General features: G+C 41.4%; 1 protein-coding gene and 1 long non-coding RNA gene across 2 annotated transcripts; one reads left to right on the forward strand and one right to left on the reverse strand.

Moving 5' to 3' along the window:
- Positions 1-240: 240 nt before the first annotated feature.
- On the reverse strand, positions 241-2,747 carry msx2b (muscle segment homeobox 2b). The gene is made up of 2 exons (XM_020097165.2): positions 2,247-2,747; positions 241-1,626 (listed from the first exon to the last, which is right to left on the reverse strand). The coding sequence occupies exons 1-2, from the start codon at positions 2,635-2,637 to the stop codon at positions 1,169-1,171; spliced, it is 849 nt and encodes a 282-aa protein (XP_019952724.2). The 5' UTR covers positions 2,638-2,747; the 3' UTR covers positions 241-1,168.
- A 6,158-nt stretch (positions 2,748-8,905) lies between these two features.
- Positions 8,906-11,296, forward strand: LOC138404866 (uncharacterized). Its single transcript, XR_011238627.1, has 2 exons — positions 8,906-10,625; positions 10,835-11,296. It is a non-coding gene; the product is annotated as an uncharacterized lncRNA (long non-coding RNA).
- The last annotated feature ends 1,978 nt before the right edge of the window (positions 11,297-13,274 follow it).

Consider the following 13,274-nt stretch of genomic DNA (forward strand, 5'->3'; position numbering starts at 1 on the left):
GACCAGAATGTTAAATGACAGCTTGGTAATTATGGGAACTGTCTGTGAAGTAATTTATGGATCTCGTTTATGGTTTGTCAAACATTACCCTGAACTGAACAGGAAACACAAACACACACACACACACACACACACAGTGAGAGCTGATGTATCAGCACAGAGCTGAACAAGAGCCGCTTGGTTTCCATGGTTTAAAAAATGACTTTTAAAAATGATCGTCAGTGAATGTAACTGCACATGTTCACATATCATACGTAAATCATTTATTTAAAGGAAACAGTCTGAAAAGCTTTAATTGTTTTTGTTCATTTCAATTATAAAACATTAATGGGAAAACAAAAACTGCATAGCACGACTTGGGCCCTTTCAAAGGGACGCTCAGGAGGAAGAACAATATAAATACAACTTTGGTCTGTACCATATTACATTATAAATACACATTAGGCATTCATGCATTTTCCAGCACTGTATTTCAAAGAGAATAAATATGTCTATGCTTTATAAAGGAATGAGTAGAGTTGAAGATGTTTTTATTGCTATGAGAGAAGAAGTTTTCAACATGATGAGTAAGAGGGTTAAACCTTGTCGTCTTGACGACACCACAAACCTGAATTTGACCGTTTTCTTTTCAAGGCAGCAGACATGTCTGTAGACTGCAAATTAAAAGTTTCAGTGATATGTTTGATTTTGGCCTGAGTTGCTGAAACACTCATTCACCCACAAACAAAAACAAAGTGTCTGGATATTAAGGCCCCTTTCAACACAAGGCACTGAGTCTGATGAGTTTATAAAAAGGCTTTTGGTGAAAATCTGTAGTCTCTGTTATTGTGCCCAGTGCAAGTGCTCACCCAGCTCAGTTACTGCAGAAGTAAACAAGTGAGACGTATAAACAGCTGGACAGTGGCACCCCTGCTCCTTCTACAGACAGGTCATGTAAACAGACAAGCCAAAGAGGCAAGAAGACACTTTTTTAATCCTAGATTTAAAAAAAGATTTTCTAATTTGACTCAAAGTGCTTGTAAAGTTGATTGAAGCACTCCTTGTGCAGAAGATATAATACAAACACTGTTTTTTAAAATGTCAGGCACACATCCTCTGTGTCCATTTTTAGGGAATCCTTGGAAATGCACTGAATCACATTTCCCCACAGTCCGACATATTTCCATTTTTATGATAGGTGGTACATGCTGTAGCCCAACGGAGTGGCATACAGCCCTAAAGGTGAAATTGGCAGTAGGGGTCTGTGATGGTGGTGGTGATAGGCAGAGTATGACTGTCCGTACAGCGACATGGCGCCCAGCGATAACGGTAACGTAAAGCCAGGGTGCATAGCTCCAGCAGCGGCGGCCGCCACCGCAGCAGTCTTGGCGTCGGCGGCCATTTTAAGCTTCTCCAGCTCGGCCTCCTGGAGCCTCTTGGCTTTTGCGCGGCGGTTTTGGAACCAGATTTTCACCTGGGTCTCCGTCAGGGTCAGAGAGGAGGAGAACTCGGCGCGCTCGGCGATGGACAGGTACTGCTTCTGCCTGAACTTCCTCTCCAGGGCCAGGAGCTGGGATGTGGTGAACGGAGTGCGGGGCTTTCGGTTGTTCTTGTGTTTCCTCAATTGGCAGGAAGGACTGATGTGACCTGGGAAAAGAAAACAGATGAGATTTAAATCACTTCCATGAAGTTCTGTTGATTTATGTGGCTTGTGCGTCCTTCCAGCAACAAAAAATACTGTATTAAACTTTATGTAAATAGCACTTATCTCAACAATGTTACATAGTACTTTACAAGGAGGAAACAGACACACAAAAATCAGTTGGGTTTACTTTAACATAACTGTTGTTGATGGTTTGATGTCAGGCTGCACTGTTATCTAATAGGCCACATTTCAATAAAAGGCCTTGTCTTTAATATGTTTGAATTCCTTCCTCCCACATTAACCTCCAATATAATTCACATCTGACCCATTTAGAGCCGATAAGTGGTTCACTTAGCACAGCTTCCTGTTTTTACTTTCTCTCCAACAGGAATCATTATAGCAAGTAAACAATACAACTTCGTAAAAACAATGACAATCTGTCCCATCCGTGTTCAGCCTATTGGTTTACTCCTTCAAACTTTAAGCCAACTTGGATACTTTGACTGCAGGTTATCATTAATTGTTCAGTAGGGAAATAATTCATCTTTAATAGAGAAATAAATGGCGTATATTGCACAGAATGAGACACGTTTTATGCGTAAAAGTTGTGGCACAAACTTACGCGGTTGTGTGGAAAACGCGCCGTTGGTGACCCAGGGCGTGCAGTCCTCTGACTCAGACGCCTCGGACTTCACCGGCGACAAGGGCGCAGCGGTTAAGCTCTTTCGGTTTCCTTCGGGAGGACTGCACGACTCCCGGCACAGATACTGAGAGTTAAAGGCTGCGGGGGACACGGCCGCTGAGCCTCCGTCTGGGTTACCGCCGCGGTCGTGCGTCTTCCTGCCGGACATGAGCGCCTCCACGCTGAACGGATGATGTCGGCGCACCGCTGGAGACGTCTTCTCCTCGCGCGTCCCTTCCACCGAGGCCGCACGGTTGTTGTCCTCCTCGGATGAATTACACTCCAAGTCGTTAAAAGTCTCCTGAGAGGCCATTTCTCCTCCAGGTCTCATCCAGAAAAAAAGGAAAACGAGTGAACTCCACAAAGTTGCAACCTCAGGTGACAGTCGCTCCGGCGGAGAGCGCAATGTTGTGGAGCTGTCAAGTACCAGAAGTATGTGGGAGGATGAAGACGCGTCACGTTGACACAGCTCAACTCTGACCAATCACTGCAGCCCAAATATGTCCACGAGTGGGCAGATGTTGCCTTCAGGGTCAGTGGGAAACAGAAGATGTTTGTTTTGTTTTGGGTTGTGCAGGAGCAGAAGCATTATATATATATATATGCATTAGTATTATGAGTAATATCAGTGTTATATTATTATAATCTTAAATATTTCAGTGTGCATCTTGTCATGGAGTTCATAACTTTATTGTCTGATTTATAAGGCTGCATGGTGAAAGCAGAAAAAGTCCTCCCGGGTCAGGGAGGTCTCCACTTCCAATGTAGGTAAAAATAGAAACGTAAAGGTGGTTAAAAAAAACAAAAAAAAACAGAAAAATCCAGACGTGTAAGTAAGTTTACATGTCATCAGGAGCTTTTAATCAGAGAACCAAGATTTTGTGAAAAGATCCTGGCTGCCCTCATGTCGCCTCTACGCTTGGCTAGGCTGCAACAATAAAAGCTAGGCCACAACATTATCACATGTTAAGCTTCAGTCATTTATTAGCTTTAACTCTAACCTCATGAGACAGTGTGTGTAAACATGGGCCCCATGCAGATAATAATGGAGAATTACGCAGTGGTGAAACACTGATCCCTTTTCTTCTCCATCCCTCCTTCTGACTCGTTTGTTCGTCCCTCTATAGGGACTTTCCAGTTGTTATTACGATCCTGTTGTGTGCTATGTCAGTCCAGCATTAACAGAAGGGTGTCACACTCAAATTACAGAGTATATTACCTCAGCAAATTACACATTTAGTTGTTTTTTATTTTTTATTTTTTTTAAATCCTTTGTCCAGCTGGTGTCTGGACACCAACTGGATGAGCCATTCACATGCCTCTGTTCATATCTGTAGTCAACTTATTCATCCTCTCGTCCTATGATTCAGCCCCATTCTCTTCGCATATTAAACATGAAGTAACTCATTGTGATTCTCATGATCTAAGTCATTGGGATATTTTCATGGACAATTTCACGCTACTGTATGTCGGATGAAATTGCTCCACTCCTGACAGAGACTATTACACTTGTTCCAGCAGTTTTATCTGAAGAAACAGGCCCTTTGATTGCAGCAGAAATATTTGGAGTTGAAAGCATGTGTAATTTTTTCCGGCGGTCACGCTCTTTTTAAAGTCATTTCTCATCTGTCGCCTAATTGCTCATGTTTAACACCAAGATGATTTTTATGACGACAGTTCTGTCTCCGAATGATAATTAATCGCCACTTGACATCACAAGGTCTGATCTGCAATCATCAGTACTTAATGTCTAAGTGGTACAAGTGCGTCCTTCGTGCACAGCCTACAGCCCTGCACAACTATTACAGCCCGCACTCCCACAAGAATAAGCTGCTTTCTGAATTGCCTTCCTTGAAACTCACTCAAATCGTCTTGAGAACTTCAGAGGAAAAAACACATGTTCTTTTTTTCTTACACACCCCCGAGGACAGATTCATGTACAGTAAATGCACAATATTTTTTGCAGCGTTTTTTAGTCAGCAGGCCCAAGCAGCTATGTGAGACTGTGCAGCAGGACTCATTTCCCAGGGCACTGCTACTGCTGCCTTATTAAAGTGGGGTTATTTCACAGACAATGAGAGGTTTGTGAAGGCGCCAGTGAGCGGCCAGATGAAAGAGCTGACTCCTCAGGGGAGAAACTGTTGCCTTCTTTTTCTTTTTTTTTTCCACAGCTCTTTTCAGGATCCCCACCTCTATCCTCCTCCACCCCCACCCCTCTCTCTCTTTCTCTCACTCTCTCTCTGCCTGGCTGTGCCCGCAGGCCCTGCAGGCACCTTGTCAGTCATTATCCACAGAACTCGTTCTTGGCTTGGTTGTCATTGGCATGTTTCCTTCTTTCCTCCCTCTTCATCTTTGCACTTTGTTATTCTTGTTAAGTTTATTAGTCATGTGTCTTTCTCTCTAATGCATTTTGTTTTTCCAGCATCTCTGCTTTTACTTCTTTCTTTGACTTTTATCTTCCTCCTGATCCTTTGCCCTTCACTCACTTCTTGTATTACCTCTGCAACATAGGTTAAGTTTCCACTGTTGATTTTTTTATTTAGTTTTTTTGCAAGCACGATTACACAGAACTGAAAAGATTTCCATCTGGCTCTTTCAGGTTGTCCACCTCTTTCTTTCCTTCTTTCACACCACACTTGATCTCATTGTTAACGAAAAAATGTTCTGAAAGATCCAGCTACAGGTCCGTATATATATAAAATCTTTGAAAATGGCGACATAAATGAGGCCATGTTATGAGAGCTATGTCTAATAAGAGAGGATATAAAAACACTTGGCAAGTAAGTCAATCCATTCATCAAACCTATAACCTGCCAATTCTAATCATAATAATAGCTGGCATGCATTTAATTGCGGTATTTAAAGAACACAACCCATCTGGCACCGATACAGCTACTGTCTGTATTGACACAAAGATAAAAAAGTCAGGCCAAGCTCAAACAATGCCAAAATCTGAGGCGAGGCTTCTTAGGTGCACCTGAATGTGTGAATGTGTGTAACAAATATAAATACATACTGTGAGTATTATATGCATTGCACTTACAATTTAGGTACTTAAATAATGTAACCACAGCTTTGTGTGACCATAGAAGAGAAGAACTGCAAGAGAAGGAGGTATAAAGGAAATGAGGAAGAGAGGAAGGAGGAGGAGGGGTGTAGATGAAAGGGGGGCTCTCCTGGGTGTAGCAAAATTACCCACACATCCCACTTCCTTCTTTCCATAATATCATTTAAGCCTGATAATGGTGAAAGCAATTTGTCTGAGCATGTTTGTGTTCATCTACGTGTGTGTGTGTGTGTGTGTGTGTGTGTGTGTGTGTGTGTGTGTGTGCACGTGCACCTCAGAGCATTGTAATTACAGCAGGAACTTAGAAGTGGTGGAATGTTTGGTTGGATAATCAGCAGGCTGGGCTGCACTCACATACTATTTACATTCCCATTAAAACACACATTCATGCCATCAGGCCAACAGATTGTGTAATGATCGCTCTGTGCGGAGTCGAAGAAGTAACCTGTTGAAATGTAAACCGTGACATGAGAATTCATGTTATCCTACACCGTCATGTCATCTTCATAGGCAGTTCTTCTTGCTGCTGTTATTTGTGATGAACTCTTTCTTATTCAGACGCGGAAGCGGCTGAGATGAAGAAAACTCTGTCTCGTTATTGTCAGTAAAGACAAAACATTCACTGTGCATCGTTTGAACTATACTTGTGTTTTCAATATGTTTTTTAAAGTACTGTTTTGGGAACCGTCTGTCTTAATCAAACACTGCAAACTAGAGATGTGAGCAGAACTGAGGACAGACAGAGAACAGTGTTGACCTGGAATCCAACATGGTTTTTCTGAAATAAGGATAGGAGGGTGCTGAATTTGATTGTGGCCTATTCAAATAAAATGTACTCTACTAGACTATTATGTTATAATTTACAATAATACAGGGAATTTACATTAAAGCAGTACACAAACCCTTTTGAGAAAATAGTTGATTATAAGCGTATTGTTCCCAGACATAACTATAACTCCTACTCAATGGAGACTTGTCTATAACCACATCATCAGATCAACTTCAACAAAAGAAGTAGTGAGCATGTGAAAACTGGCTTCATATTTGACCTAATAATACATTAATAAACATTAATAAACACTTAAATTTCCAACCAGGAAGTAACAGTAAAAAATAAACCTCCATTGAGGGCTGTACAATGTGTCCGTCTAAAATATGTCCATCCATCCATTATATATATCATTTGTACCGGTAAGAGTTGCAGGGGGCCTGAGCCAATCCCAGCTGACATTGGGTGAGAGACGGAGTGGATATGACGCCAATATCAGTATAAAATCCAATACGGAATATTAGCACATTTACAACACTGCATATTGTTTGATATATATATTTTTGGACTACACATGTTCATTATTATTATATTAATTATATCATGACATACAGTAGATTTGTTGGAATGTGAATTTAGATTATACCTTAGTCCCCCCATACACAGGTCCACACACACATGGAAACACTGTTTATAATAACAAATGAGTTGTATTCTTCTCGGTGCGATTACTAACTTGTCTAACCAGTGGGACATGCTGTCAATATTGACTCACACATGTTCCCGCAACACAATCATATTGTTTTGACTTGCATCCAAATGATCTTAACATGTCACCCTCCCCTCCTTCGTTCTCTCTCCCTGAGGTTGCCAAGCCCTCAGAACTGCCGCCTGTAATGCACCTAAATAACTACCTTGAACGCTACAATGGCGCCAGGGCCAATTAGCTGTTAACAATGGAGACAGATCTTTTCAGAAGCCGCAGAATGAGGCCTCCTCCTGCGACGTGAAAGATTGATGCCCACTTTTGCCTACTTTGCTAATGACAGGAGAAGGAGGCAATCTGTTGCTGGACTCAGCCCAGGGACTATGTTACAGGATAGTCAGCTGATTACTGTGACCCTGCAGGGGAGGGCCCCAGGGAAAATTGGCAGCCGGGTACAAGTCACTAAAGGGGTTCAATGGAGGACATCAAAACACACATGCACATAACCATATAGACGTGTATGATTGTAAGTGGTGTGGGGCAATGTGGTGATAATGGGAGAAGACAGAAATTTGTCAACCATAAGAAATTCGGTATATTTGTGTTTAAAGTCCTTAAGTGTATTATTAGGACGTTGCTGATAATCTTGGGAAACAATGATGAAGTTTTGAAGGCTTTGGTGAGTACGCTTACCCAAATACTTGCAGTATATATCAAGGAACACATAACCACTCTATTACTACGGCCAAGGTGGTTATGTTTTCTTCTGCAGTCATTGGTTTGTCTGTCAGTTAGCAGAATTACGATTACGCTGAAACTTGGTGGAAGGCTGTGCCTTAGTATTACAATTCTCACACAACACTAGGTCACAAGTACACAACTGTGTCATCTGGTACAGTACATGTGTGCCCAGTGTCCTAACATAGAGAAATTAGTCTTATGTCATACAGAACGCATCGGTTTATGTTCTCTGTAACAAACTGTTCTTTTGAAGTAGATAATCGCTCAGGTAATCACTCTCTGCAATTATGTATTTGGAGCCTAGCTCTTTCATGACGTTTTGAACACTGTGTCTATGTATTTATCCACTAATTTAGGCTCATAGCTTCACCTCGCCATAACCCATCATTATCAGGTCTTCCTGTCAATCCCCTGACTAAAATACTACACCTTGAAGGGTTTTGGAAAGTTGGGCACATTCAAACTCAGGCACCTGTTCACCTTTCTTGCACCCCATAAAAATTAAAATAGGTTTGCATTCTTTAGCTTTGCAGGTTACATCCTATATCCAGGATATTTTTCAAGGGGGGCAGAAGGGACTAAGGGAGCTCTATAGCAAACCAAAAATGACCCCTTCCCCCAACCAAAGAACACATGATACCAAACCACATCATTCCAATTGTAAAATTATGTTTTTGGTATAGTATAAGTATAAACAAAGTGCACACTGTGCATATGCATAAATAACAGCAAAGTAGGAAAGTTTAAGTGCAAACCCCGACCAGAATCCCAGACAATTACAGTTAGACATTATAGTCATCAACCAAACCTAAAATTGCGACGCTTTAGGCTCAAAACCAGTGGCATGGGAACTCGTTTTGGTTTTTCAGACAATAGTGTCATTGCAGTTTCCTGTACTGATCCAATCATAGATGATAAAGGGGTTCTCAGAAAATTGTTGATGCTGTTGACAAACATATTCAGCCATTTTTTAAAGTACCTCCGCAATTCGCGACCCCAGGCGATTGCTTGTTTTGCCCTCCCTGCTGCAACACCCCTGCTAATATCATTAGCACTGCTGTATGTAATTTAAACACATCTTGATTAATCATCAAGCAACTTAACAGGTTTTATCCTTAAGAAAATAAACTTCTGTATCGTTCCCAGTTTCCAGGAATTAAAATTAGGAAACTCTTAAGTTTTCAGTTGACTTTACATTCAGGCTGTTTGGAAATCAATCATGGAGTAATGTCAGGATCACACACTGGGAGCATCATCAGACTTTAACTGTATGACTCAGTGTGCATCACAGGGCCACATGACTTCAGTTTCCTTGTCAAACTCCCAACCTCCACAGAGAGACTTGGGGCTATCTGCTCCTCTCACAACTATGTAGATCCCCTTTGACACACTATATCTTAATCAGTTCTGACAGGTAGGATTTATTGCGAGGTGGCCGTGTAAATCACAAGGAGGCGTGTTATTATGGAGAGGCACCGAAATAGTATAATTGTTTTTAAGTGGTGCTGGAAGGGCGAGTGTGTGCGTGTGTGTGTGTGTGTGAGTTGCATGTGATCCTGTTAACATGCACAGTATGCTGGGAAGTTTTCCAGAGATTGGGGAAATCCACCTTCCACACAACAAACAACTTAAACCACAAAAACAAATCCCCTTAAAATATTTTTTTTCTCTCATTACTGCAAATAACATTTCATGGTAGAAAAAGCCACAACTTTCCCAGCTATTATGACTGTGTTACACGCACTCTTTTATGACGGTGAAATTTGCTCAGACACAGTAACACAAGTGAGACAAATATAGTTTATCTGTTTATTGAGTTGAATGGTTAATGTGACTAGAAAAAGTAAAGCTGATCCCCAGTAATGCTGTGTGATTTAACCCTTTGCTTTATGTTTTAGATTGTTGCTTTATGAGTGAATCTGCATTTGCCCTAAAACCTGCAAAGAATATCATCGACCAGATTTATGCAGTTTCTGTGTTAGGACATAATTACTTTATGGTTCATAACATCGACTGGATATAAAGATGGACAATGTGACAGCTCTCCAAACGTGAAGCCATGCATATTTGCATGCATATATTTGATCTATGGTTTGTGCGGTGATTACTTTAATAACGATATTAATTGGTTAAAGTATTGACTGAAATATAAAGCTGTAAAGTGCATTTACAATTTGAGCCTGGTGAATCTTTTGTCCATATCCTGCAGACCTTTCACGGTTTATAGTATAAAATGAAAGGTCCTCTCATCTTTTTGCGTTGCAGTGTTTGCGTGTGTGTTTTTAACTACCTTGAGGCAACATCAGTATGTGCAGCCATCATTGTGCATAGGGGGCTTCTTTTTATAGAGTCATAAAGAACAAAGCACTTAAGTGAATAAACAAATCAGCCACTCTGCCAAAACAAGGAAGAGGGAACATCAAAGCCAGTTGTAAGAGTTTTAAAGGTCACTGACTCACTGGTTAGTTGGCTCTTTTCTTTCTTCTGTGTGCTCAAAGGATGACTGAGTAGGTGACTGGACAACCTCTGGACCCACTGACTAATTTAGCAGCTGATGGTCTAAATCGTTAGGCGGCTCTGTGATTGACAGGCCACTCACTGTGCTGCTGGCTGAGTGACTGCAAAGTCATGAAATGAAAACAGAAAGTATTGATCTAACGCCAGATAGGATCATCTTTCTCTTTATTAATGAAATTCTTCCTGTGCGACGGCATGCAGAGTCAAGACTCTGACTCACCGCTGTTTAATGAGAGAAAGACGCCAGTCGCAGTAGGATCAAGGACAGAGCCGGGTTATGGCATTAGGTCTAGAGCACACCAACACACAACCGCTCTGATCTTTTGCTCCAACCCTGCGAGAACTGGGGTCCTTTGCATTGACCCTTTCTTCGCCCTAGGCGGTCAAAGGTCACACACCTCTGCTTGTGCCCTTTGAAATGGAGCAACAGGGGCTTGTGGCTGAGCGGCAATTACCAAGATGCTAGTCCCAATTTATCTGTTTCACTTTACAGATGTAACACAGGAAAGGATATGAAAGGTAGAGAAAGCAGTGTCTATAACGTTTCACATCACATTTAATCAATCTTACAGACAACACCTTCCACGTTGATATTGTTGGCTGACACACAGCTTTATTTTTTTATTGGTTTTGTATTTGTGCAAGGGAATCATATGTTCATGCCCAACACATTCTGTTATTATTTGTTTCTTGCTGCAGTGATGTGTGTTTTTCTTGACACTTCACAGAATTGCAGGAACCAGCTCGGAACCAGTCCGTCATCAGCCCCAGTAGGCGCTATCTAATCACATAACGGGCATCAGAGATATGCAGTCTAACTGGCTGCCCCTGTGAAAGCCAGTGTTGTGAGTTATTCTATTATTGCTGTGTTCGGTCTTGAATTAGGTGGTTCAGGGTGTTGTTGACTAGAAAAAGAACAAATCTGCGTGATCTGAAATTAAGCTGGTAAGATGCTGGGAAAGCTGAAATTTGGACTTTGGACGAGTTAATTATAGAGAGCAACACACAGGAGTCAGATGATCAATCCATGGTAACCTACAGTAGTTATCCACACCAAAAAGAAAAGTCACTGGACCAAAAAATTCTACCACTCTTACTACGTTTCTTTGTGCATGTAGCTGTATCACAAACCTGATTGCAAGACACAGTTGGGGAAATATAATTTAAAAAATAAAAGTATTTGTATTTTAGTGATGGTTGAAAGGGATCTGTATTAACAAACCCATAAATAATTATTTCCTAACATAGTTTCTCTCAGCTCTACATGGGCTTTCATGCATCCTCTAACTCAAGCTGCATTGACACGCACTAAACTTTTCCTGCCAGGCCCTTTTAAGTTTTCCAAGTGAGAATACAAAAAATAGGTCCGGAAAATTCAAAGTGAGCAAGTAGGCGTGTTGATTATGTTTCAAAAAGAGGACCTATACACTTAGAAGATGCAGACACAGACGTCGACTTGGAGAGACAATGAGATTTGAAGTCACATTCACCACAAACATGGTTCAAAGCGAGTGCAAACGTAACTCTGGGAGTGTGTAGAACTGTACGCACACACCAAACTTCAGAGATAATATTATGTCATTGTGTTTACAACTTAACAAGGACTTAAGTGGAGATTGGACATTAATAACTTCTAAGAGATAATAATTTCATTATCATGATGTAATATGATTGTTGCTCTCTTGCTCACTTGTCCTATGTCGGTGCCGCCCCTGTGAGCCTTTTAAGTTGGGCTGTCTGCTGATCTGTAGATAACTGTTGACTGCAGTACGAGCCAGGAAATGGACTGATCAAGTCCAGATGATGAGACAAGCACAAGGAGAGAGAGAAAAGACACAAACAGAGAGGAAAAGAAAAAAGACACAAAGATACTGATCTTGCAGTTTATAAAGTAATTTTTTTCCAATTATTTCCTTCTTGTTCACACAGTGTAACATCAGAGCGCTCCTCTGTTTTGACAAAAATACAAAATTTGTCTAATGGGGTGTTAATTGCTTCTTAACACAAAGGTGTTTGTGTTGCGTGTCGAGTTCAGTCTTAGGCTAATTGAACGACAGTTACTCAGAATTCAACAGCACATGAGTAGCACTTAAAGCTCATTTGCTTGTAATTTCCCCTGTGGCTGTGTTTTAGTACAGTGGCTGCATCTGCCAGCTTGATCCAGAGTTTGGAGAAGTGAGTGACACTATTTGCCTTTGGAGTAATGGCTGTCATTACGCTGAATTACGACTCTACCTAAACACAACTGATTCTCTTTAACCACCCCACGTGCTCCGTCTCTATCTGACTCTCGGGTGCTGGAGCCTTGTTACAATCAATTAAGCTGATTACAAGCACTATCTTCACCACTTCAAAGCGGGGCCATTACAGCGGGTCAGACTAACTGTCTCTTTACTGCACTGCCCTGTTGTTTGTCTCCAAGTCAGAAACTGTGGATATTTCTGGCTTTTGTACATTTGAGGTGGTGAAATATGTTGAAATAGCAAAGAAAAACAATACCTAAGAGTTCTGGACCGGCGTTTTAATGCTGACTGAAGGACAAATGACAAGTAATGAGCTGAAGACAATTGGGGTCGTCTGTCCTCTTTCAAGTTAAAGGTTGACTCCCCATCAGGTCAGACGACAGGTCAAACAATAAATGGAGGGACACAGAGAGAGCAAGCGAGACACCAAGTCTAGACTGCGCATTTAGGGACCCTCCCTGATCGCTTTGTTCTGGACCATGTCTACAGGTAATTACCTCAACAAGCTACTGGGAGCCTTGTCAAGTCTGAGCCAAGTGAGCGGTGAAGTAGATGAAGAAGTGAAGGAAGTTAAGAAAAGTAATACATGCGTGTGTTTGTGTGTGCCAATGAGCTGCCATGCATGAATGTGTGTCAGGGTGTGTATCGCGACGGAAGCAAGAAGATATTACGAAGTGATGATGCATGGTTTGAAAAATCTAGAGCACATAAAAATAGTTCACAACAATCAGCAGTATCGGTCTTTGTATTACTCAGACATTTCTAACAAGTGACGGACACAAAACTGACAAATATCTCAGGATTAAATCGAGGAGCCATACACAAAGTTGCCAACTTATAAAGACAAGGAGATTTGAGAGCTTGGGACAGTCAAGGTTAACGCCGGGGTGTCGAAGTTCTGTAAAAAAAAACACAATTTCCACAG

This window comes from Paralichthys olivaceus, chromosome 15, assembly GCF_024713975.1.
Source record: "Paralichthys olivaceus isolate ysfri-2021 chromosome 15, ASM2471397v2, whole genome shotgun sequence".
Taxonomy (NCBI): Eukaryota; Metazoa; Chordata; class Actinopteri; order Pleuronectiformes; family Paralichthyidae; genus Paralichthys; species Paralichthys olivaceus.